General features: G+C 33.0%; 1 protein-coding gene across 1 annotated transcript in view; it reads right to left on the minus strand.

Moving 5' to 3' along the window:
- LOC129231354 (uncharacterized) overlaps positions 1-23,671 on the minus strand; it is a 112,382-nt gene that overhangs the window by 34,919 nt on the left and 53,792 nt on the right. The window contains exons 9-12 of the mRNA XM_054865646.1: positions 22,193-22,350; positions 21,004-21,270; positions 19,249-19,468; positions 12,672-12,770 (exon numbers count right to left, since the gene is read on the minus strand). Coding sequence (XP_054721621.1) covers positions 12,672-12,770; positions 19,249-19,468; positions 21,004-21,270; positions 22,193-22,350 — 744 coding nt within the window. The remainder of the gene's footprint in view (positions 1-12,671; positions 12,771-19,248; positions 19,469-21,003; positions 21,271-22,192; positions 22,351-23,671) is intronic.

Raw genomic sequence — 23,671 nt, forward strand, 5'->3', positions numbered from 1 at the left:
TTAACACTTGTAGTTTTATGTAACGCCGGAGTATTTGGGAGGAGGATATGATCCTGTGCTGCATATGCTGCACATATGTGCACAAACTGTGCTCAGGTGTGGGGAAAACACCCCTGAAAATAACGACTTATTTTAGAGATGAACTAGAGTGCCGTGAGAAAATTCTAAATCTTCAAAGGGTGCCGCGAGACGAAATTGTTTGAGAACCCCCGATATATAAATATACAGGGGCAATTGACTGCAAGTTCACATTATCAGTAAATTATATTTTAAATTTTCATAGATCACAGGAAGGAGAGTAGTCAGAGAGCAAAAGAGAGGAAATCCAAAAAAAAATAAATAATAATAATTTTTAAAATCATGCAGAAAGGAGATGCAATCAAAATAGTCCTTGGAGTACGTCCATGATATTCCAAAAGTCAACAAAAAATGGCTAATTTACCAGTTTCAAAGATAATACGAAAATTTTTCCCTATTAATTATGCTTGAAATAAATGGGTAGTAATTAATACAATACGTGACACATATTGTTATTAAAGCATGATATTTATTTCTCAAATTTTAATTCTAAAAAAAGATTAGGAAAATGGGGATAACTAGAAAATTATCTGTACAGTAAAGCATCATATTTTTTTTTTAGTTTTTTTTTAGCATACATTATTGGAGTAAGGTGAAGGAAAAGAACTAAAATCTCTTTTCTTCAAGACTATGGTTTTGTTTTTCTTGCTTTTCAGTTGCTATTGCTACTAACACATCCCATTTTGTACAAATTTGCTGCTTAAGACCATTTCTTGCAAGTTTATATATATATATATATATATATATATATATATATATATATATATATATATAAATTTAAATTCTGAAAGAGAGGCAGCTATTTCTAGCTCCCAAGTCCTCAAACAGGGTTGAGGGAACCCGAGTTCAATCTGGCTGTATCACTCAATAATATCAATTTTTCATAATTTTTAGAGAAAAATATTTTTTTAAATAACATTTCAATTTAAGGTATTGAAAATAAGAACGTAAATTTTAAAATTAGGTTTGTTTGTAAAGTAAAAATTTACAACAGAGTGAAAAATAAATAATTGATCATCCTTTTTTCTTGCATTGGAACCCAAAATTTGTTTTTAAAAACTTCATAATACTCTTTCAGGATCAAAAGAATAACTTGAAGTTGCTTCATTTAATCATGAAATTCCAAAATGTTTTACAGGTTTTAAAGCTTAAACCATTAGAGATTCAGCATAAATATTTTGAACCTTTTTTAAATGCATAAAAAAAGTAACCATGCCAAATTTCAATACAATCCGAGATTGTGGGAGTTAGACCACATTTTTTGACTGACTTTTGCATTTTTTCTAAAATAAATTTAAGAAATAAAAATATTATTGAAATAATGAATAAAATAAGCAGATATAAAGTAACATATGGTGAAAAATTCGTCCAACATTAAAAATGACTGAAATATTAGCAGGATGCAAAAAGATTGAAATCTCAAACAAGGCATGCATTTTTCGGTGAAACACGTGTTTAACATCGTTAGTATATTTCCCAAACATACGTTTTCGGCAAATATCGCGGAGAATGAAGGTTTGATTGGGGGAGATAGAAAAAAATAGCAAAATGAGGACTAAACTTAATACAGTTTTTAAAAAATTAAGGAAATTTTCAGAAAATTAAGGACTTTTTAAGGGTTTTTTAGGGACCTTAAATTTGTTTGATGAAATTAAGGGTTTCTTAAGGGTTTTTTAAGGAAGTACGAACCTTGTTGTATATGGCCCTGAGTAGTTGTTTCATAAATAGCTAATCTAACCTACATAAGATTTTTACATTTTTGTAAAATTCTTTATTCAAAATTAATAAATGTAGTTACGACAAATTTTCTCTTCAATACCTTTTCATATACTAGGTTACTTTCATCGTAAGTGACTATTACTAGTCATTTTTAGAGGTATCTTCATAGATATGAGAAAAATACCTTAGTAAAACGGCCTTGATGTATCATTAAATAATACTGAAAACATCTGCTTATTTGGATTTTGCTGTTGCTTTATTTTGTTAATACAAATCTAACAGAATAACAGCATTCTAAAAAATACCATTTTCAAAATTTCGGACATTTAAAACTCTAAACTATAATAATTTTCTATTCTTAAAATTCCAAAAATGTCTTGACGCTATAATTTATAACATTTTATTTTCTAGATTCATTTTAACCAAGCATGAAGATAATTTTGACAGCAGACAATACTTTAAAAAATACATATTTGGCCGTAGAATGAAATCAGAGTTCCCACTTCCAGCAGATTGAGAAATAGGGCTTTTATTACCTTTTTCCCGACACATTTTTTAACTACACAGGGCCACTTCATGCCAATTATTTTTAATGTCCTAAATTTATTTATATGTTTTTTTTTTTTTAAATCTATCATTCATAATTGATGAATAATTTTGAAATTAGTTAAAAAGCACCTTTTTTTACTTGACAGCAGTGCTTTAAAATGTTATAACTAAAGTTCTATGGGAGCTACAAAGTTGTATAATAGCTCATTTTAAAGACAATTACATGCACTTTAATTTAATATGTTTATGTAAATTGAATAATTGATGAGAATTTCTTTTCATAAATTGCCAAGTTCAAAAATTTTAAAGATACCCAGGTAGCATCAACTCATCGGATTTTGCTCGGCCGATCATCGACTCCTCCTAAACTCATCGCGTAATGCACGCTGATATCGTTGCGATCAGAATCCGAGAACGGTTTTCGATGAGCTGTTTTTTATCGGAAAACTATATCCTTACGATCAAATTTCCCGATGAAAATTTGAGGAGCTGCATTTCATCGGAAAAAGAGATCGTAACGATCAAATTTTCCGATGAAAATTTGCCTAGCTACATTTCATCGGAAAAAGAGATCGTAACGATCAAATTTTCCGATGAAAGTTTGCCTAGCTACATTTCATCGGAAAAAGAGATCGTAACGATCAAATTTTCCGATGAAAATTTGCCGATCTGCATTTCATCGGAAAAAGAGATCGTAACGATCAAATTTTCCGATGAAAATTTGCCGAGCGAAATTTCATCCGAAAAAGAGATCGTAACGATCAAATTTTCCGATGAAAATTTGCTGAGCTACCTTTCATCGGAAAAAGAGATCTTAATGATCAAATTTTTCGATGAAAATTTGCCGAGCTTCATTTCATCCGAAAAAGAGATCGTAACGATCAAATTTTCCGATGAAAATTTGCCGAGTTACATTTCATCTTAAAAAAAGTAGGTCGTTTAAATTTTCCGATAAAAGTTTTCCCAATCTAAAATTTTTGGAAATCTCCCAACTGTTAAAATAGGATAAGTTTTATTATTCGAATATCCGACTATTGATCAAACGTAGGCTATACGGATCAACATTCAGGGTTGAGAATCGGAGGAAAAATGACTGAGACTTTGACTCCGAATCCGATTCCTGGATTTTGGAAAGGTTTACTCCGATTTGCTGCAAAATCAATTCAACTTTAACTCCACGATTCCAACCCCGATTACCTCACTGGAATTGCGAACAAAATGAGACTCCGACTCTTGAATGATTTCTCTCTATCTCCAAAACAATTCCATTCTGTTCAATTTGACTCCCAAAATTACCGACTCCGACTCGGTTTGCGAGCAAAATGATCGACTCCGACTCTTCACTAGCTGGCGCCACAAGTATATTCACTGAATAAAATTCTCACTTTCCGTTCAGAAATCTGTCATGGCCTTGCCCCCCGATAGATGGCGCCACAAATGATTTTTCATTTAATACATTATTTTCCTCCTTGTGGAGAGCGTTGCTTGTCTAGTGGTTAGCGTATGAATATCGTATTCCAGAGGTCTAGGGTTCGATTCCCGGCTACAGCTAATTAGATTGAGCTCATGAATCACGTTCATCAAAAGTTGTTAAATTAGAAATTAACTAAACAAGTTATTAAAGTATATTAAATAATTGTCCCAAATGACGTCATCCGAAAATACCCCTTCTGAAAGTTTTAAAGATGGCGGAAGTGTCACGTGATCATCCAAGATGGCGGACCCATCTTCCCACTGTTCATTTTTTTTCCTCCTGCTTGTCCCTATATCGCGGTTGTTATTACTTCTCATCGTATTTTCATCCTAAATTCATCGCCTCGGAACAGCACTGCCCGTATAATGGTCCAAATCTCATCGTATTTTCATCCAAAATTCATTGCCTCGGAACAGCACTGCTCGTATATTGCTCCAAATCTCATCGTATTTTCATCCAAAATTCATCGCCTCGGAAAAACACTGCTCGTATATTGCTCCAAATCTCATCGGTATAGGGAGCAAAACTCATCGGATACCGATGATCGGATTCTACTATTGCCGATGAGACATATTGGAGCAATTTCCGATGAAAACTCATCGGAATCCGATCATCGGCCGATCATCGACCGATCAAAGTTTGATCGGATTTCGATGAACGGCCGATGATCGGCCGATGAGTTGATGCTACTCGGGTAGTGTCTTTTAAATTTTTTGGAAAAAAAATTTACTATAGTACTTTAATGAATACAGAGAATTTCAGAGTGGGACCATGAAAGGATCATCAGTTATGGCAAAAAATGTAGGACACATCACTACAATTTTTGCTAAAACTTTTTAGTAACTGCACAACCCTTCATGTCCCACTCTGAAAAATTTCGGACACTTTTATAAAAAATACATTATAAATCAAATAGTATTTTTAGAAAAGTTAAAGGGCACTATTTCAAAATTTTTTGTTGTAAAATTTTGTCGAAAATATTTTTTCTCAAAACACGTTCAAGTTACAAACTAAACTGCACTTAATTCTTTTTTTAAATGAGCTATTATCTATTGAGTTGAACTCTGTTTCTTTGATAAAACATAAGCTCTAACATTTGAAAGCAAAATTTAGCAAAAGATTTTCCACTTTTTTTGCCATAACTATTGAGTCATTTATAGTCCCACTCTGAAAAATTTACGATGTATTCAAAAAGTACATTTAAGATCATATTTTTTTCAAAAAAGTTTAAAGGTTACTATTTTAGATTTTACCCGAGTAGCATCAACTCATCGGCCGATCATCGGCCGTTCATCGAAATCCGATCAAACTTTGATCGGTCGATGATCGGCCGATGATCGGATTCCGATGAGTTTTCATCGGAAATTGCTCCAATATGTCTCATCGGCAATAGTAGAATCCGATCATCGGTATCCGATGAGTTTTGCTCCCTATACCGATGAGATTTGGAGCAATATACGAGCAGTGTTTTTCCGAGGCGATGAATTTTGGATGAAAATACGATGAGATTTGGAGCAATATACGAGCAGTGCTGTTCCGAGGCAATGAATTTTGGATGAAAATACGATGAGATTTGGACCATTATACGGGCAGTGCTGTTCCGAGGCGATGAATTTAGGATGAAAATACGATGAGAAGTAATAACAACCGCGATATAGGGACAAGCAGGAGGAAAAAAAATGAACAGTGGGAAGATGGGTCCGCCATCTTGGATGATCACGTGACACTTCCGCCATCTTTAAAACTTTCAGAAGGGGTATTTTCGGATGACGTCATTTGGGACAATTATTTAATATACTTTAATAACTTGTTTAGTTAATTTCTAATTTAACAACTTTTGATGAACGTGATTCATGAGCTCAATCTAATTAGCTGTAGCCGGGAATCGAACCCTAGACCTCTGGAATACGATATTCATACGCTAACCACTAGACAAGCAACGCTCTCCACAAGGAGGAAAATAATGTATTAAATGAAAAATCATTTGTGGCGCCATCTATCGGGGGGCAAGGCCATGACAGATTTCTGAACGGAAAGTGAGAATTTTATTCAGTGAATATACTTGTGGCGCCAGCTAGTGAAGAGTCGGAGTCGATCATTTTGCTCGCAAACCGAGTCGGAGTCGGTAATTTTGGGAGTCAAATTGAACAGAATGGAATTGTTTTGGAGATAGAGAGAAATCATTCAAGAGTCGGAGTCTCATTTTGTTCGCAATTCCAGTGAGGTAATCGGGGTTGGAATCGTGGAGTTAAAGTTGAATTGATTTTGCAGCAAATCGGAGTAAACCTTTCCAAAATCCAGGAATCGGATTCGGAGTCAAAGTCTCAGTCATTTTTCCTCCGATTCTCAACCCTGAATGTTGATCCGTATAGCCTACGTTTGATCAATAGTCGGATATTCGAATAATAAAACTTATCCTATTTTAACAGTTGGGAGATTTCCAAAAATTTTAGATTGGGAAAACTTTTATCGGAAAATTTAAACGACCTACTTTTTTTAAGATGAAATGTAACTCGGCAAATTTTCATCGGAAAATTTGATCGTTACGATCTCTTTTTCGGATGAAATGAAGCTCGGCAAATTTTCATCGAAAAATTTGATCATTAAGATCTCTTTTTCCGATGAAAGGTAGCTCAGCAAATTTTCATCGGAAAATTTGATCGTTACGATCTCTTTTTCGGATGAAATTTCGCTCGGCAAATTTTCATCGGAAAATTTGATCGTTACGATCTCTTTTTCCGATGAAATGCAGATCGGCAAATTTTCATCGGAAAATTTGATCGTTACGATCTCTTTTTCCGATGAAATGTAGCTAGGCAAACTTTCATCGGAAAATTTGATCGTTACGATCTCTTTTTCCGATGAAATGTAGCTAGGCAAATTTTCATCGGAAAATTTGATCGTTACGATCTCTTTTTCCGATGAAATGCAGCTCCTCAAATTTTCATCGGGAAATTTGATCGTAAGGATATAGTTTTCCGATAAAAAACAGCTCATCGAAAACCGTTCTCGGATTCTGATCGCAACGATATCAGCGTGCATTACGCGATGAGTTTAGGAGGAGTCGATGATCGGCCGAGCAAAATCCGATGAGTTGATGCTACCTGGGTAAATTTTGTGAAAGGTTTCTTGAAAATTATTCAACTTCATATGAAATTACAGTGCATGTAAGTGCCTTTAAAATGAGTTATTATACAACTCTGTTGCTTCCATAGAACTTGAATTAAACACTTTAAAACAATGCTGGCTAGTACAAAAAAAGTGATTTTAACAAATTTCAAAAATTAAGTACACATCATTTATGAATAAAAGATTTTAAAAACAATATTAACATACATAAATTCAAAAAATCAAAGAGTAAGGTTTCTCAAAGTTTCATGAAAATCTGAAAATTTATGTTGGGATATTTTTTTAAAACTTTGACATGGAATCACACAAATCCTAAAAAAATAGGGCCTCTGATTTATTTTTAGGGTTTTTGACTACTAAATATGGCTTTGAGAGGGGCTCCTACAAGCAATACTTAAAAATAGAGTCTTTATAGGGGCTTTTGAAGTCTGTAGGAACCCTGGAAATGCTTTATTGCAAAAAGAATTAGATTTGAATATTTTACATGAATTTCATTTTTTCAGAACTGCATTATAAAAAAAAAAAAGAAAGAAAAAGCTGAATATTTACTTGAACATTTATGTAAAGTTTTATTAGCTTTTATTATCGACTTATATCAACAATTCAATTCAAAGGTAAACTAATTTTAGTACTCTGTTACAAGAAACTTACATTATTAAATATGCTGCTTTACTAGGCTATAAAAGTCATATCTACAAAATTACTAAGGAAAAAAAGAGTAACTGCTCAGATATCATTTAAAAGCTTAGTATTTGTCACTTATGTTCAAATTGCTTTAACAAGCTACACAACCCCGGGGGGTCGACAACCCCGGGGGAGGGGGGAAAGCAGTGGGGGAGCCGTTTGCTAAAACACTCATAACTCGCGAACTATTTGAGATAAAACACTGAAAAAAGTGGCAATTGACGCAACAAAACAAGGGCTTCATAAAATCTAAATACGATTACATACCAATCTTTGTTGGTTTCTGAGTAAAATTACATTTTTTGCAAACAAGCAAAATTTTTGAATAAAATGCGCAAAACAAACTTTTTTGACCAAAATTAATTCCAAATCAAAATTGTTTGATTTTTTTTTCAAATAAAGTCCTAAATATCATTATTCAGTTTGTTAAAACTATTTCAGTACTGTTAACGCGTTGAAAAACAAAATGACAGTAGCAAGCTCGAACGCTATTCGTACTATAGTTTAGGAACTAAAGGGGGACGCCGTTTACTAAAACACTCATAACTCGCGAACTGTAGGAGGTAAAGCACTAAAAATGTGGCAAAAGATGCAACAGAACAAGGGCTTGAAAAACCTAAATATGCTTATAGTTCTATCTTTGTTGGTTTATAAGTAAAATTTCTTTTTTAGCAGTCATGCAAAAATTTTGAATAAAACACAAAAAGCTTTTTTTTTTCCAAAGATAAGTTTTTTTTTAAAAATTATTTAACCGTTTAGGGAATCAATAAAATCTGAAACTTCATCATTCAGTTTGTTTAAAACTACTTAATTATTACCAATGTGAGCGTTAAAAAGCGAAATGGAAAATGCAAGCACTGTCTAAGTTGGCGCATTGAATAAAATGGCAGTATGTTAAGGAGAAAAAAATAGCTTTATTATCCTTATGACGAACTATTCATTCTTCAGTTTACAAACTTATTCTAATTGCAAAATATTCAATTATGGCTTTAATTTTGTTAAATTTTGTTATATACTGCTTTAAATTTGAGAGGAACTAGGGAACCAGGCCCACAGTAGTTTCAATTCAAATATAATTTCATTTATTTCTATTAATTTATATTTTCAATTTACATAAAAGAATATTGCGGGTATATTTTTGCGGATATTGTTTTTTATAATTTACCCAACAAAAAACAATGATACAAGAAGTAATATGTCCTAAATAAATATAAAAAATGAGAAGCATCCTTGAGCTTTTATGAAAATGAATATAAATATAAAATTATACACTATAGAGTACTAAAAAAAACTAATTAAATAAAATTAGTAAAATAATGTGGATTAAAAAATAATTGCAGAATATCAATATGCATACATAAAGCATTAATATATCAGAAATTCTGAAAGCTGGATCATGCTCTTTTTTGTTGACTTGTGATTGTTCTGTTGAATCGTTCTCTTCCGAGTAGTTTGTAGTTTATGGGTTTTTGCTTTAGCCTTAATAGCACAGTATTTACTGCAAGATGAATTATTATTAAAACATTTACAAGATTATTTACAGTTCTTGCCTGTGTAGGTTGGAATTAAACTCTCTGGTAACTCTGGCTGCATCATAAGGTGTGGGGCTTTATTGTTTTATTTTCATTCAAGTTAAACCCAAACTTGACATCTAAAGACACTGCTAAGGTACAGGGGAATTGATTCAATAGTACAGTTGAGCAATACTTCTTAGCACATGTTGGAAAGAATTGCAGGAGCATGGTACAGAGCTGATATTATATTTATTTCTGATGGAAATGATAAGAAATTATTGTGTGTAATGGTTGCATTCGCAAGAAATACCTATTTTCTTGACAATTTTTTTTATAATACAGCTTCTAACAGTTGAAATTTTGAAGCACTCAGATATTGTTTTAATGATAACTCTAGTGTACAAAAAAGTTTCCGACTTTTTTGGTAAAGTGAAAGCATACTTTTTTGTTCTTATTTTACTTGTTGAATCGCAGTTGGAAAATGCATCAAAAGCTTGTAAAATTTTAGATGCTTTTCTCGTAAGTGCTCCTGAAGATAGATGCCATCCTAAAGCTCTTTTCCTTTCCACAACACCAGCACACGAAATGGCAACCTCTGTCCTTTAACAAAGATTGCCAATAAGAATTCATTAGTTTCTGATTTATAAACTATTAGTTACTTTTTTCCCTATTCTGCACTAAATCATATGCAGGAAGATAGATTCTGTTGCGTGTTTTGTCCTGGTTGGACTCGGGCATTTCAGAGGAATTTATTACTTGACTCTCAGATTTTAAATAATATTCATTTTCATTTTCAGAGTTACCAGACACCAGAAGCTGATTGGATGCAGGAATGGATATGTTACATATTACTTACTCTGAAGTGTACTTTTAAAGGTTCTTTTTATTTTCAGGAATGGCTATGACACGAAACCACTGGTTTGGTACCTAGTGATTTTTTTTATAAGCGAAGGAGACTTTCCTGAACTTCTGGTTTTTAAGTTATGAAAACGACAGTGAGATGTACTGATCGTGTTTAAGGTCCACTCGTGTAGTTTGTCTATTGGAGAGAAAATTTTATTTTTTTTTATTTGGAGACCTGCAAAATCTTTGCTGCATTTGAAAGTAGTGCTTGGGACACTATGGACCAGAGTCATTCCATTAATAACTTGAACTTTGTTCTTAAAATAGGGTGCTTCTTCTAGAGTTTTGCTGCAAGAAGTATCATTTTCAATTACATTCACGAAATCGCACCTCTCGCTTTGCTTCAGTGAACCATTCTGATGAACCTAACCTAGCATTGGGCTTATTGTATGGGAATGATTTTTAGATGTACTAATATCACTTTTGAGCTAACGTTTCCCAGGTTAAATGTTTTTTTTTTGTTTACTTTTGCTGTTTTGCAGTTGCTATTGAAGACATTGACATTGCAGGACTTCTCTGGATAAGAGACTATTCACATTTTCTTTAACGTTCCACTGAAATTTCGATGCTGCTTATGTGGCAATAGCCTCGCTCACTATGTTTCATAACTCAGGTGTAAAATCTGCAAAAGGGCTACTCTGATAGTTTATCCATTCCGTAATTACTTCGTACTTGCAAACTTGCATGTTTTAATTTTTTTAAAAGTGCCATTGTGACCCATACTAAGCAGCTATAATGCGTTAAAGGTTAAATAATTAAGTAATTACTTAACTGGGACATTGTTTTGATAATATTACAAAATAAAACCGCCAAAACAGGAGAGCCACAAAATTTACTTTGGCGTATAGTCTTCCAGGTACATTCCGCTAACTTTTTTTTTTTTTTTTTGTGAATTACCTCGAATGTTTTTAGAGCTTGCTTTTATTTCACTTTTTAACGCTTTCATAATAATTTCGTTATTTTAAACTAACTGGAAAAGGATATTTCAGATTTTATTGGTTCCCTAAACAGTTAAATAATTTTGATAATTTGAAAAAAAAAAAAAATGCGTATTTTATTCAAAATTTTTGCTTGTTCACGAAAAATAGAATTTTACTCAGAAACTAACAAAGCTAAATATAATTGTAGTCATATCTAGCTTTTAATGAAGCCCTTGCTTTGCTGCGTCGATTGCCATTTTTTTCAGTGTTTTATTTCAAATAGTTCGCGAGCTATGAGTGTTTTAGCAAACGGCTTCCACCACTGTTTTCCCCCTCCCCCGGGGTTGTCAACCACCCAGGTGGGCGACGACATGTGGTTTCATAATCAGATATAGTATAATTTTGCGTCAGGTCTTTCATGCATGCTGAAAACCCCCCTTCAGATCCTGAACTACACTGCAAATCGTGTTCGAACTTGCTATTGTCATTTTGTTTTTCAACGCGTTAACAGTGCTTAAATAGATTTAACAAACTGAATAATGATATTTAGGACTTTATTTGAAAAAAAAAAAATCAAACAATTTTGATTTGGAATTCATTTTGGTCAAAAAAAGTTTGTTTTGCGCATTTTATTCAAAAACTTTGCTTGTTTGCCAAAAACGGCATTTTACTCAGAAACTAACAAAGATAGGTCCATAATCATATTTAGCTTTTATGAAGCCCTTGTTTTGTTGCGTCAATTGCCACTTTTTTCAGTGTTTTATCTCAAATAGTTCGCGAGTTATGAGTGTTTTAGCAAACGGCTCCCCCACTGCTTTCCCCCCTCCCCTGGGGTTGTCGACCACCCAGGGGGGCGACGACATGTGGTTTCATAATTACCATCATGCCTGCAACAATAATCAGAAATAATATTGCGTCAGCCTTTCCATGCATGCTCAACCCCCTTCAGATCCTGGTCTATTAAAGGTATTTGATTGCAAGGGTTTATAACTGTTCAAACAAGTCAAGTTTTCAAGCTAGAATCAAAGCAATCAATTTTATAACTATTTATATTCTTTGTGCTGAACATTTAGCACATTTGACTGGGTCTCAAGTAGCTGTGTTGTAGGGATTTCATAACATTTTTCAAGTTCTTGCAGAGCATATACACATTTTTTCCTATTTGTCAGTTTTTTCTTCTATTTTGACCAGCGATAAAATTTTGTTTTCATCACATTTTGGATCACAGAGCTTAATACTCAAGCAAGAAATCACTCATTTGAGTGCGCAAGACTAAGGATGTATAACTGTTATTGAAAATCGAACATTCATTGTTATGTAGCTACAGTTTATTTTATGTTATAAAGTTTTTTTTAATTCAAAAACACTTGTCCTAGTTATTGCTTTAAATTTTGCTTGATGTTTAAGATATTTAATATATCTTCAACTTCTGCTTATTAAATTAGTGTTATTCTTATAGAGTCCTCACTGCATATCATCTTCAGAAAGATAGAAGATGGAAAACTGACCACTCGTACTCATTATAAATAATACAACAATGAGTTTGCGAGAAAATTAGAACCCTTTTGATTTTGAAAATAAAATCTGGAAGTATATCTAGCTACATGCACACAGACACACAAAGGGAAGATATTGCGATAAAGAAGGAAAAGAGCTACAGATATTTATTAAATTACTTTGCAGTATGAAAAAAGTCATTACCATCATACTGGCTGGCTTTTCACTGAACTGTTCCCCTTTGACAGAGAAAAATCCATCTTTATAGGATATTGACCCAAGCCATTTCCTTCCAAGAACAACCTACAAAAATGAAAATGATGGTAAAAAAATTTTAGCGATAGGCGTCATGCAAACAATACAATGCATTGTAGTATTCAAAGGTTTTTTTTTTTTTTTGTCTGTGCTTGTGTCTTTTCACCACTTATGTCGTAGTTCGGAAAACGTAAATGTAGACAACTTCCAATAATAGGAGGGTGGGTTCTGGGGGCTCTCCCAGGGAATTTTTTTTAATTAAAGTCCTAAAAACGCAATGGTAAGCCATTTTGGTAATGTTCGGGAAAGGATGGGGTTCAGCCACTCTCTTACACAAATTTTTTAAACTGGGAGTTCCAAAATCCCAATATTAGGCAATCTTCAAAAACATTAGAGAAAAGGGTGTTCGGAACTCTCCTCGAAATTTTTTTGAAATTAAAAACTTGAAAACGAAATAGTTTGCCATTTTTCATGAGGTTAATACGTGTTTTGATCAAAGGTATCGAGTTCAGGAACTCTCAGTCGGCAATATTTCGAAAGTGAAGTTCCAAAAATGCTATTTTAGATGATGTTGGATGATGTTTGGGGTAAATGCGTTTAAGGCTCTATGTCATTAGTTTTTTGCCAATCGAAAACATTTTTATTACAATAACAAAATAAATCATTGAACATAAGATTTTCATATTTACAGCATAAATCAGTTCTGATTCTAACACTCTACCTAAGGTAGCGCATACAAACCAGAAAAGAAGGAAAGCGCGGGGAAGGGTATGGGATTCCCCTAAGTTCACCACAAATGCCCTAAATTTGCATTTTTAAAGCTCCAGTTTCTAATTTTTTTCAAGGAACAGTAGCTCCCTTACTTATATGCATGAAAAATGATAATCTAAAGTTTTAAGACTTCAATTTCGGAAACTTTTTGCAAGAAGCTTATGACTCTTTTCCTCCTTAAGTCATCCAAAGATAGCCAAGAACAGAGTTCTTAAAACTTCAGAAACAGAAGTTTTTCGGGCATTGCAGAGGACCCCCCCCCCCTCACTCTCCTTGTGTTCACCAAAGACAACATAAGTTTACATTTTAGATTTTTTTTTAAAGAGTAATTCCTCTCCCCTTCCCACATTGCCACAGAAAACCAAAAGTTTGAAAACTTCAATTTTGAAAATGTTTCGAGGGGGAGACCCCTGACTTCCCTCACTCTTAACTCACCTAATGACAGCCAAAATAGTACTGAAATAATATTTCAATACTTCAGCAAAGAGAAATTCTTGGGGTTGAGCCCCCCCCCCCCCCCTTCAAACTGCTTCCTCTAAGTTTTACTTAAATTTCTGGTTTGTAACTATAGTTTTACAAAAAAAAAAAGTTTCAGAAGCTGCCCCCATCCCTGCTTTTTTCCACTTTTTCATCACCACAGACAGCATTACTGTTTTAGGAACTTAATTTCTAAAATTTATCGAGAAAAAGCCTTTGAATTCCCTCTTCTTAGGTCCCCCAAAGATTGCCTAAAATGAAGTTCTGAATACTTCAGTAGTAAAAACCTTTCTCGTGAGAGGAATCCTCCAAACTCCAACCTCCATGTACAATAAAGATGATCAAAAATTGCGCTTTTAAGACTCCAGTTTCGGAATTTCGCCAAAAGAAATCCCCCCTTCCCCCAACATTACCAAAGACAGCCTAAAAGTTTTTAACACTTACATTTTTTGGGAGAGGGTCCCTAATATCCTCTCCTTTAAGTCATCTAAGTATAGCCTGAAATAATACTTCAGCTACAAAAACATTTCAGATTAGAATAGACAAAACCCTCTCTCATAAATTTACAAAAGATAGCATGAATTATTAATGTTTTTAAGACACCAATTTCCAATTTTTTTCAAAGTCCCCCTCCCCTCCCCTTTCACATCCCTAAAGAAAGCCTGATCATTTTTGACTTAAAGAGTTTGCAGATGAAAAATCCTGAACCGCCACTAATTTCAAAAATGGCTTACAATTGCATTTTTAGATTTTTTTATTCTAGACTTTTTGAACCCCCCCCCCCCCCCCTCCCTTCGGTTTTAGGTTATCAAATATATAAACGTTTTAAGACATGGTTAAATTTGCGGGGGGATCACGCTGTTTGCAAAAGTAGCGTTTCTTCGCGAACCTGCACTGCCATTTTTTATCTTGTTTCCTTTCTCTCTCTCCCGCCCCTATTTTCATTCTAGCAAGTGTTACATTGAAAGACATCAGAATTCAATAATTCATCAAGCTTTGGTCGTTATTTAACAGTAACATGTCAAAACTGCAGGAACAAGTTGCCCATCAGTGTTTCAAACCAGCTTTTGACTTTCTTGATTTGTTCCAGAATTCTGATTTTTATCGAATATTCAAAGTCCGTGATAGTTTCAATTTTTCCAGATGTGTGGACACCCTATGCTCCGGCAGCATACAGATATGTTAGTGTAAACATTCCATCCCGACAGCAATCACTTTCCACCAGTGATTCAGATTCAACTTTAGACGTTTAAGAGCGAACAAGATTTTCATTAATGCATCAGACCCCCCCCCCTCCCCCAATGAATAAGAAAAAGTGAAAGGATGATCGAAAATAGTGAGAGAAAAATCTAATATCTTTTAAATAGAGACAAAAACAGATTAGCTCAAAAAATCTGCGTGAATAGCCAACAACACTAGTCTGTAATGCAGTGACTTGGCAGTAACAGAGCTACCTAAAAAAAGTTAAATGAGTCGAAAAGTAAGCCCCCAAAAGCAAGTGGCAAACAAAATAAGCCCATGACCGAAAATCAAGAGATTATTGATGTAAATTCATGGTCATGTAACAGTATAATGATTAAAGCATATTTTCAAACATCCTATTTTTCTTCCTTTTTAGCCAACTTTCCCAGTAAAAGTCAGGAAAAGAAGAAAAAAGCATGAAAGAATGCTTAATGCATTTTAAAAACGCGTTTTTTATTGCGAAAAACAAAAAAAAGTCAAAAAGATATAAAATAATTACATAAATATCGAAAAATTAAAAACTGGAAAGTAGGGTATTGAGATGGGGGAAAATGTCTGTCAGTCTGTCTGTCTGTCCCCCCCCCCCCACTAATAACTTTCGAAAGAATAGTCAAATTCAAACAAACTTTTTTTTGTTCGAAAGATCTCGGCGAGAACACCTCATTCCCATATTTCACTTTTTAATTTGAACTATTTTTGTTCAATTTTGAACAGTTCAAAAAAACTAAAAAGTCAGTAATCCAACGTTATTAAGCACAAAACTTGCGATGACTTTTCATCCAAAAGCTCACACTTCTTTGCATTGAAAAAGGTGTTCCTTGTAACACCGAAACAAGTGTTTTGCAATCATTTGCAAGTTTTGTGCTTAATAACGTTTGGATTACTGACTTTTTAATTTTTCAGCACAAATGTATTTATTCTTTATTTATATAGTTCAAAAAAACTTAACATTATCACCTATGAGGAAATTCAAGGCAATTCCGAACTGTGAGGCGAATTTGCTTCAAACAAACTTTGTAGGAAAAAGCTTTTGATGAAAAACTTGTATATAAAACATCTTTTTGATTTGAACAACTTTCCGTTCAATTTTGAACAGTTCAAATCCCTTAACATTAGCGCCTACGGGGAAATAGCTCTTGACGCCAAACTCCAGACTCCGACTCCTGTGCCCGACAATTAATCGGACTCCGACTCCCCGACTTCGGCTCTGACTTCGTAGCTTTGGCAAAAATTTATGGAGGACAAATGACTGACTCCAATTCTTGGATATTCGACTCCGACTCCTTTATCCAAAAATGAGATTGACTTCGCCTCCGCAGCTATGGTTTTAACTGTGAAACACTTATTGTTGATATGACTTGTTTTTATTTTCACGCTTAAGTTTTAGTTTAGGTATTCAGTTTTTAGCAAATAAACTCAAAATCATTTATGTTTAACATAACTTGTCTACATTAAAATGTGCACAGACGATTTTTTTTTTTTGACAATGAAAATTAATTTTTTAAGTTGACATTTTATTGTTTTTATTTATTTTGGTAAGTGCATTAATTCATTTAAAAAATTATTTTTGGCAACAGGAAAAAGAAATGATTTTTTTTTTGATATTATGTATTAATTTTAATGAGCTTATTAATTTTAATTTTTTTTTCTGTTTGCTTGTTTTGAAAGCTGTTAAAGATTTTTTTTTTTTTAATTTTTTTAGATGAGTGAAAAATATTTTATTCCTAGAAATCAGCTTAAAATATAAAAAAACTATGTTTGAAAAAATTTGTGATTTTAGCTATTTTTGAGAGTAATGATCAGGTTCTAGAAAGTAGTATGGGTATATGGGAAAGTAGGCTCGTTTAGTTCTAGACAGAACTTCTTTTTTAAAAGTAAAAACTGAAGGAAAGTCATCGAATATCTTTCCGTCCCCTCCTCTATTTCGGAAATTTCCTCCAAGACGGAAGGTCTTGCACCCATGACAGCAAGCTGAATATAATATTTTGGGAAAGTTTGTAACAAGAGTAATTATGAGACAGTCACAGTGCGAGTTAATGTAACTATCCGCTTTATGAATAACATGGTATGAAAATGACTGTGATATATAAACTTTGATATTCATATATTAGCTATAAGTTATTGACTCAAAACGGGATATAAGGCAGAACTACAAGAGTGTACCACAGTTCGGTTGCGACATTCATACTACAGTTTCACCCTAGTTTTTGGCTCCTCAGTTTAGAATAGTCTTTAAAATTATTTTGACTATTGCAGACTGATGAGTCTAAAACAAGGATGAAACTGCAGTTTCTGTATATAATAACAGGGCAGTTGGTACGTGCTTGGAGGTTGCAAGGCCCCGATTTACATGCAAGCCCGGGCTTAGGGGCCCCCAAAAATTACAAAAACAAAAATTCATAACGAATGGTTTCATTTGTTTTGCACTATAAAATGTTTCTAAATATTTTTTATTCTAATGTAACTTTAAAAATTGAACTGTTATTGCTGGCTCCGTTTTAACAAGGTTTATGAGTTCAGCAGAAAACTAACTCTCACCCATGGAGTGAGAAAACTATCAGGAGTGATATCTAGCGTAGAATGAGACCAATCAGATGTCACTTCATGTTAGTACAGACTACTGCTTAAGGCATTTATTTTCTCTTGATTTACAATGCTTCAAAATGCTTGAATCTTTTGTAACTGTTTTATGTAAGTTTAAAAGTACAAATACATTGATTCGAAATTAAATAGCCTTCAGAATTTCCTTTCCAAGGAAAATTTGGGGACATTTGACAACTTTTTTGGGGACACATAACAAATTCAAATAAACATTTTTTTAAAAAATCAGACAGAGCTTAAAAGCTCAACAAGAAAATGTTAACAGTTAAAATATTATGTGTTGAGCATAAGAGCTAAAATATCAAACTAATTATTTCATATTTTTATTAATGTAGATTCTAATCTAACATTTAACTTTCCCTTTTCTCTTTTTGTAAGCAATTGGAAACTGGTTTGGGGAAGGAAAAGTCTTAGTTTGAGGTATCTTAGTGACATTATCAAAACATATTGTATATATTTTTACACCCTCAATTTACTGCAGCCTATAGCCATGAGCAAATGTCTATGGAGTGAACCTAAAAAATATCAATGATGCAGATTTGGCATTTAGGGTTGGAAATCTGAGTGAAATCAACAGAAATCATAATTGGCAGAAAAACGTTACTAACGGCCACTTATTTCTAACACGGTCACACTTTTATTTTGAAGCAAACTGTTTCAGCCCATCAGAGCTTAACAGAAGGTTAGCTGAATTCGCAAATCAAGTTGGAAAACTCTAGGAGTGCCAATCAGGAAAAAATTTCAGATTCTTTTATCACTTGTGAAAGTTTTTTTTACAGCTTACAGATTAAAATTTGTATTCTTAAAATATACTGCTTCTTTTAAAACCCCAATATTTATAGAAAATAACAGATCAACAGCAAAATTACAGAAATTTTTCTGGAATTATGAAATCTTAAAATTTTTAGCATTTTTTTTCTAATACAAAGCACACAATTTATGATGTGCGTTAACTAATAATGTCTGCAAATACAAAAGTTTAACTCATGGTTTAAACCGTCCAAGAAAATTTTAAAAAAAAAACTGAAATACTTACTATACTACTAAAACTTTTGAGTTATCAAAGGTTCCCAAAGCCTTCTCAAGAGTTTGGGACCCGAGAAGACTGACATATAAAGGAATATACCAGTTATAAGACTCTGAGTTATTGTACAAGAGTTGATTGTACATATTTTATCATTATTATTACAGACATGTATAGGGGCAGTACAGTTATTATCAGTGGGGTTAATTCAATCAACCACTTGATTGCATCAAATCGTCCAAAACAGAACAAAATCCAGCATTACTAAATTAGTCGCTTTATGGAATAAAAACTGTTCAGAAAAAATGTGATTCATATAAGTGGCAGTCCACTGTATCACTATTATTTTCAATTACAAAACTTAGATGCTTGAATTTCCAAACTCATTCATTCGCTATTTAAAAAGCTTACTTGTTTTAATTTATGCTTCCATTCTCCTGTCTCTGGGTTGAAAATGTATTGAGGAAGTAATTTCCAGCCATTTTTAGCAATCAGAGCTATGGCATCAACAACATAATTTATATCTTCATCGGGCATGAAAAATGGGAAAGCAATACGAACAAAACCAGGACGGAGCACCTCTCTTTCTGAATATTCTCTTTGCCTACGCAAGTGAGTTCGATCCAGCAAACTGAAAGAAAAAAAAAATTTTTAGTCACAAACAAATAATTATTTATTCACACCAGTGGCGCACACATGGAATTTTGAAAGGGGAGGGTCCAAGGTTGAAAGCATCATTCTCATATCCTATCATGCTAGGTCGTCAAACCTATTGACTTGATTTTATCAATTCCCAAGAACGAAAAACAGTAAAAAATAAACTATTGAATAAATAATTAGCATTATATAATAAAATGACAAGAAAGCAAAATAATTTACGCTTTTATTTTTCTCATAATCAAAAAATGAACCCAAAAATTGATAGAATCTCATTTTAATCTGTATCTACAAAACTAAAAACATGGTTATTACTGTGTTTGTATTTATAATAACCATTCTGATTCTAATAGGCAATTTGTCATAGGACAAGTACACAAATTTTTAAAAATCTCTTAACAAGAGGATTTTGTTTTTTCACTTATTAGAACTGAAAATATTGTTGCCTTTGTTTGAAATTATTCTACGCACAAAATACATAGAAACGTAATCAATTGGGGGAAAAAAGCAAGACCTATGGGAGAAGTCCCCTCCCCCCGGGACCCTCCCTTGTGAGCACCACTAAATCACACAATATACAAAAAATAAGTGAATAATAATCTAATAATATGACAAAAGCCTCAAAAGTTGAATGAAGTTATAATTATCCTAATATTTTCACTAGAGCTGGAAAATTTTGGCTCAACTCAATCCCAAAAATCCTACTAATATTAAATATTTATATTTGTTTTTTTTTTCCTCCAAAATTTAATTTTAGTTTCTGCAAAGCAATACAGCACATACAAATGAGGGTTTTATTATTTGGTTTATTTTAATTAGTTATAAAAAATACTAATTAATTTTCTTTAAAATGTTGAATTATGTAATCTGTTAATACATAAAATAAATGTTTTGTTTTGAAATAAATACATGTTTCACATCAGATAATCATTACATTATCTTTCATAATAGTAGCACACCTGCCAACATTCCAAGAAAAAATTCCAGTAAATAACTGCAATGGTATATTGTATTAGGGCTTTTTTTTACTGTCCCTTAACCAACAATCATATGCAAATTGTTAAAAACACATAGAATAATTAATTGAAACATGAAACTGAAGAATAAAAGATAAATTTATACTTAATACATATTTTGGGAAAAACAAGATTTGTAGACAAATGAGGGAATTTCTTTGCAAAAATAATTGTACAGGGATTGTTTTTTTCTAAATTTCCTAAATGAAAAGATATTTTTTTTTGCATTTTTCTTTATTGAGATTTTTTTTTTTTAAATCGAGAAATCGCAAAAAATGGTCAAAGTCCAGGAAACTCTTGGAAAAACCAGTAGAGTTAGCAAGTATGTTGTAGCAATGAATGTACTAATAGTTGGTTCAAAAAGTAAATAAATAAGTGAATAAAAAAAAAATAATAATAATAAATTTAAAAAGGGCTCTTTTCAGAAAAGTGCTCTTAACGGCAGAAAAGTTGACAACAAATCAGCAAGCAGGTTGCAGTAGTCATAATATACCTGTTTTCAGCAAGGAGAGTATCAAATCTTTGTGCAAGATCTTCATTGATGCCCAAAAGGTCCAAAGCATAAGGCCCAGCACAAGCACAGCCACTACGAGACTGAATACCAAACAGGTCGTTCAATAAAGCAGTAACAAAGTTATGGTGCAGATACAGTCCTGACTTTGGATGAGAGATGACGAAGGAAAAAATCGGCAATCTTGATGCAGAAGAACTCCCTAATAGTTTCAGCTCAGGAATATTTTGACACCGTTCTAATACCAATCTAGAGTAAACATTTTATTTCAGTAAAATGGGGGAAAATCAGAAAAATAAAGTGGAAAGAAAAACAAGAACATGGGAAGTCATTTATATTAGATACATAATTTTTGTCACGTTAATTTCATGGAAAAACAAACAATTTTTCCCGCACATGACAGGTCATATATTTCATGAAAAATAACAATTTAAATCGGTAATAAACAAAATTTTGTTGCTTAAGAAATCACAAACATATGTCTTATTTCTTGAACAAAACATTTTATTCATTTTTCCTTTAAAAATTATAACTTTTTAATGAAATACATGAGCTATCACATGTGGCACAAAATAAATGGTTTTTCGTGGAATGGCCCATAATAATCAAAGTAATATGACGAAGAAATAATATAAATTGCTTGCTGGTCTCTAGATAATTTTAGAAACTTGAAACCTCACATTAATAATTCAAATTATAAGTGACCACTTTTTTTTTTTTTTTTGACGCAATTGACTGGTTTTAAAATTCATTACTTTGATTTCCATTTAAAATGTACAGACCAACTTTGAAATCAGTTTAAATCCATTAGATTTACAGCCAAAATAAATAAATAAATAAAAATAATAATAACAATAAAAATAAAAGGAATAGGCAGAGTTTCAAAAGTAAATATCTAGAGGTAGTAATAAGAAATTAAAAAAAAAAAAAAGACTTTTATGCAGAAAAGTAAAAGAAAATATTACATTGTTAAATGGTACAAATTTGCAGATTTCTGCAAATAGAGAAAAAATAAAATCAATGATGGTTTTTTTCTGTTAATTTAACTCTACTATTTGCAGCACATACTGTGCATGCGGATATTTACTGCAAAACAAATACAGGTGTCAGAACCAGCCTGAAAGAATTAGACTACAAATGATCAGACAGCCCAAGCGTAGAATTTACTCACGAGCATATTTCGCCATCTCTTTCTGCAATGACTTTGGTACTCACAGCATCCTTCAGCTGGAACACCATGCCAGCCCTGATTGCTCCAATAATAGAGGGAGTACCACCCTCCTCCCTCATCTCCACATCTTTTAGATACCGATGAGTGTCTCGGGTCACCTTCAAATAAAAATTATGATGATCTGAAACTCAGCCTTTTGCATAAATTGTATGAGGCAATGATAGGTAAAGGAATGTAAGTAGATGGGTTAAGTAAAATACTCTACTGATTTTCGTTGATTTTTTTTCTGAATCCGGTTGCATACTGCCGTGCTAAGTGCAAAAGTCGCATCTGCAGCCAAGTTCAAAATGAGAAATTGCCAATTAAAGTTTTTCGCCTTCATTATTTGATTCAGATGCAACTTTTCTAGAACTTTTTAAGAAATATATCCCATTGACAAATGCTCATAAAACATTGCATTTAGGTCAGGTGAAATGGGTGACAAAGCACCACCTGGTGATCAAAACACAATTTTGATAAAAAGTGAAGATACGACTTTTGCGCTTAACACAGCAGTATAGCAGTATGTACCAGGGCTTCTAGTACCATCTCTTGCACCAAAGCAGAAGAGATGTTCTCCTTTAGTATCTCCTGTACTGAATACGTCGTTTTAAATTTTGGCACTGACATCCTTTTGCTTCTTACTGCCTCATATACTCTACGATATTATATGATTTACACTACAAAAGCAGGAAAACTTAAAATTTTTGACTTAGATGGGTGTTTTTGATAGGCCGGTTTGAGACAACCAAGTTCAGCTGTGGGGTTGTTCATAAATTGTGTCACAGTTTTTAAAAATATTTTTGACCCTACGTTTCCTGCTTTGTAAAAAATTTCACACTGAACCATACCCCTCCCCTTTCTCAGCCGCGCTATATTACATTAACATATACTTGTAGTTTAGAAACAGGACACTATGTTCAAGATCATATTTCAAATTCAGTTTTTAAACTTAAAGAAATTGTGTTTTAATAACAAACACACATTTGTGAGCATAACAATAATAATCATACTTTCAGCTCAATACTATCATAAGTGCAACTTTTTGATTTTTGAATTTAAGGTTGTATTGTAGTGCTAACACATTGGACTTTAAAATGAAACACAATTAAACTTGTTTTTTTCAGTAAGTTACTGCCCTCCCTGGCTGTAGGGTAACTTACTGAAAATACTGTGCCTTGCCTTCAATCTTCTGAGTTGAACCGAACCATTGCTTCGGTCACTCATCTGGTCAGTGCTAATTCTACATTAGCTACCAGTTTGTTTGGCACTCTTGGCTTCCTTAAGAGGTTTTACACCTCCAGCTCAGTCACTTCCTATGCCGGGCTGTTGAGTGCTAATAAGCACGAAACTGGAGTCAGCGGCTGGAATGACTGAACGGCGGTGTATTTCAATTAATCTTGATTCAGTTTATTGTCAATAGATAATTATTAAGTTTAA

The sequence above is a fragment of the Uloborus diversus genome, chromosome 10 (genome assembly GCF_026930045.1).
Source record: "Uloborus diversus isolate 005 chromosome 10, Udiv.v.3.1, whole genome shotgun sequence".
NCBI lineage: Eukaryota > Metazoa > Arthropoda > Arachnida > Araneae > Uloboridae > Uloborus > Uloborus diversus.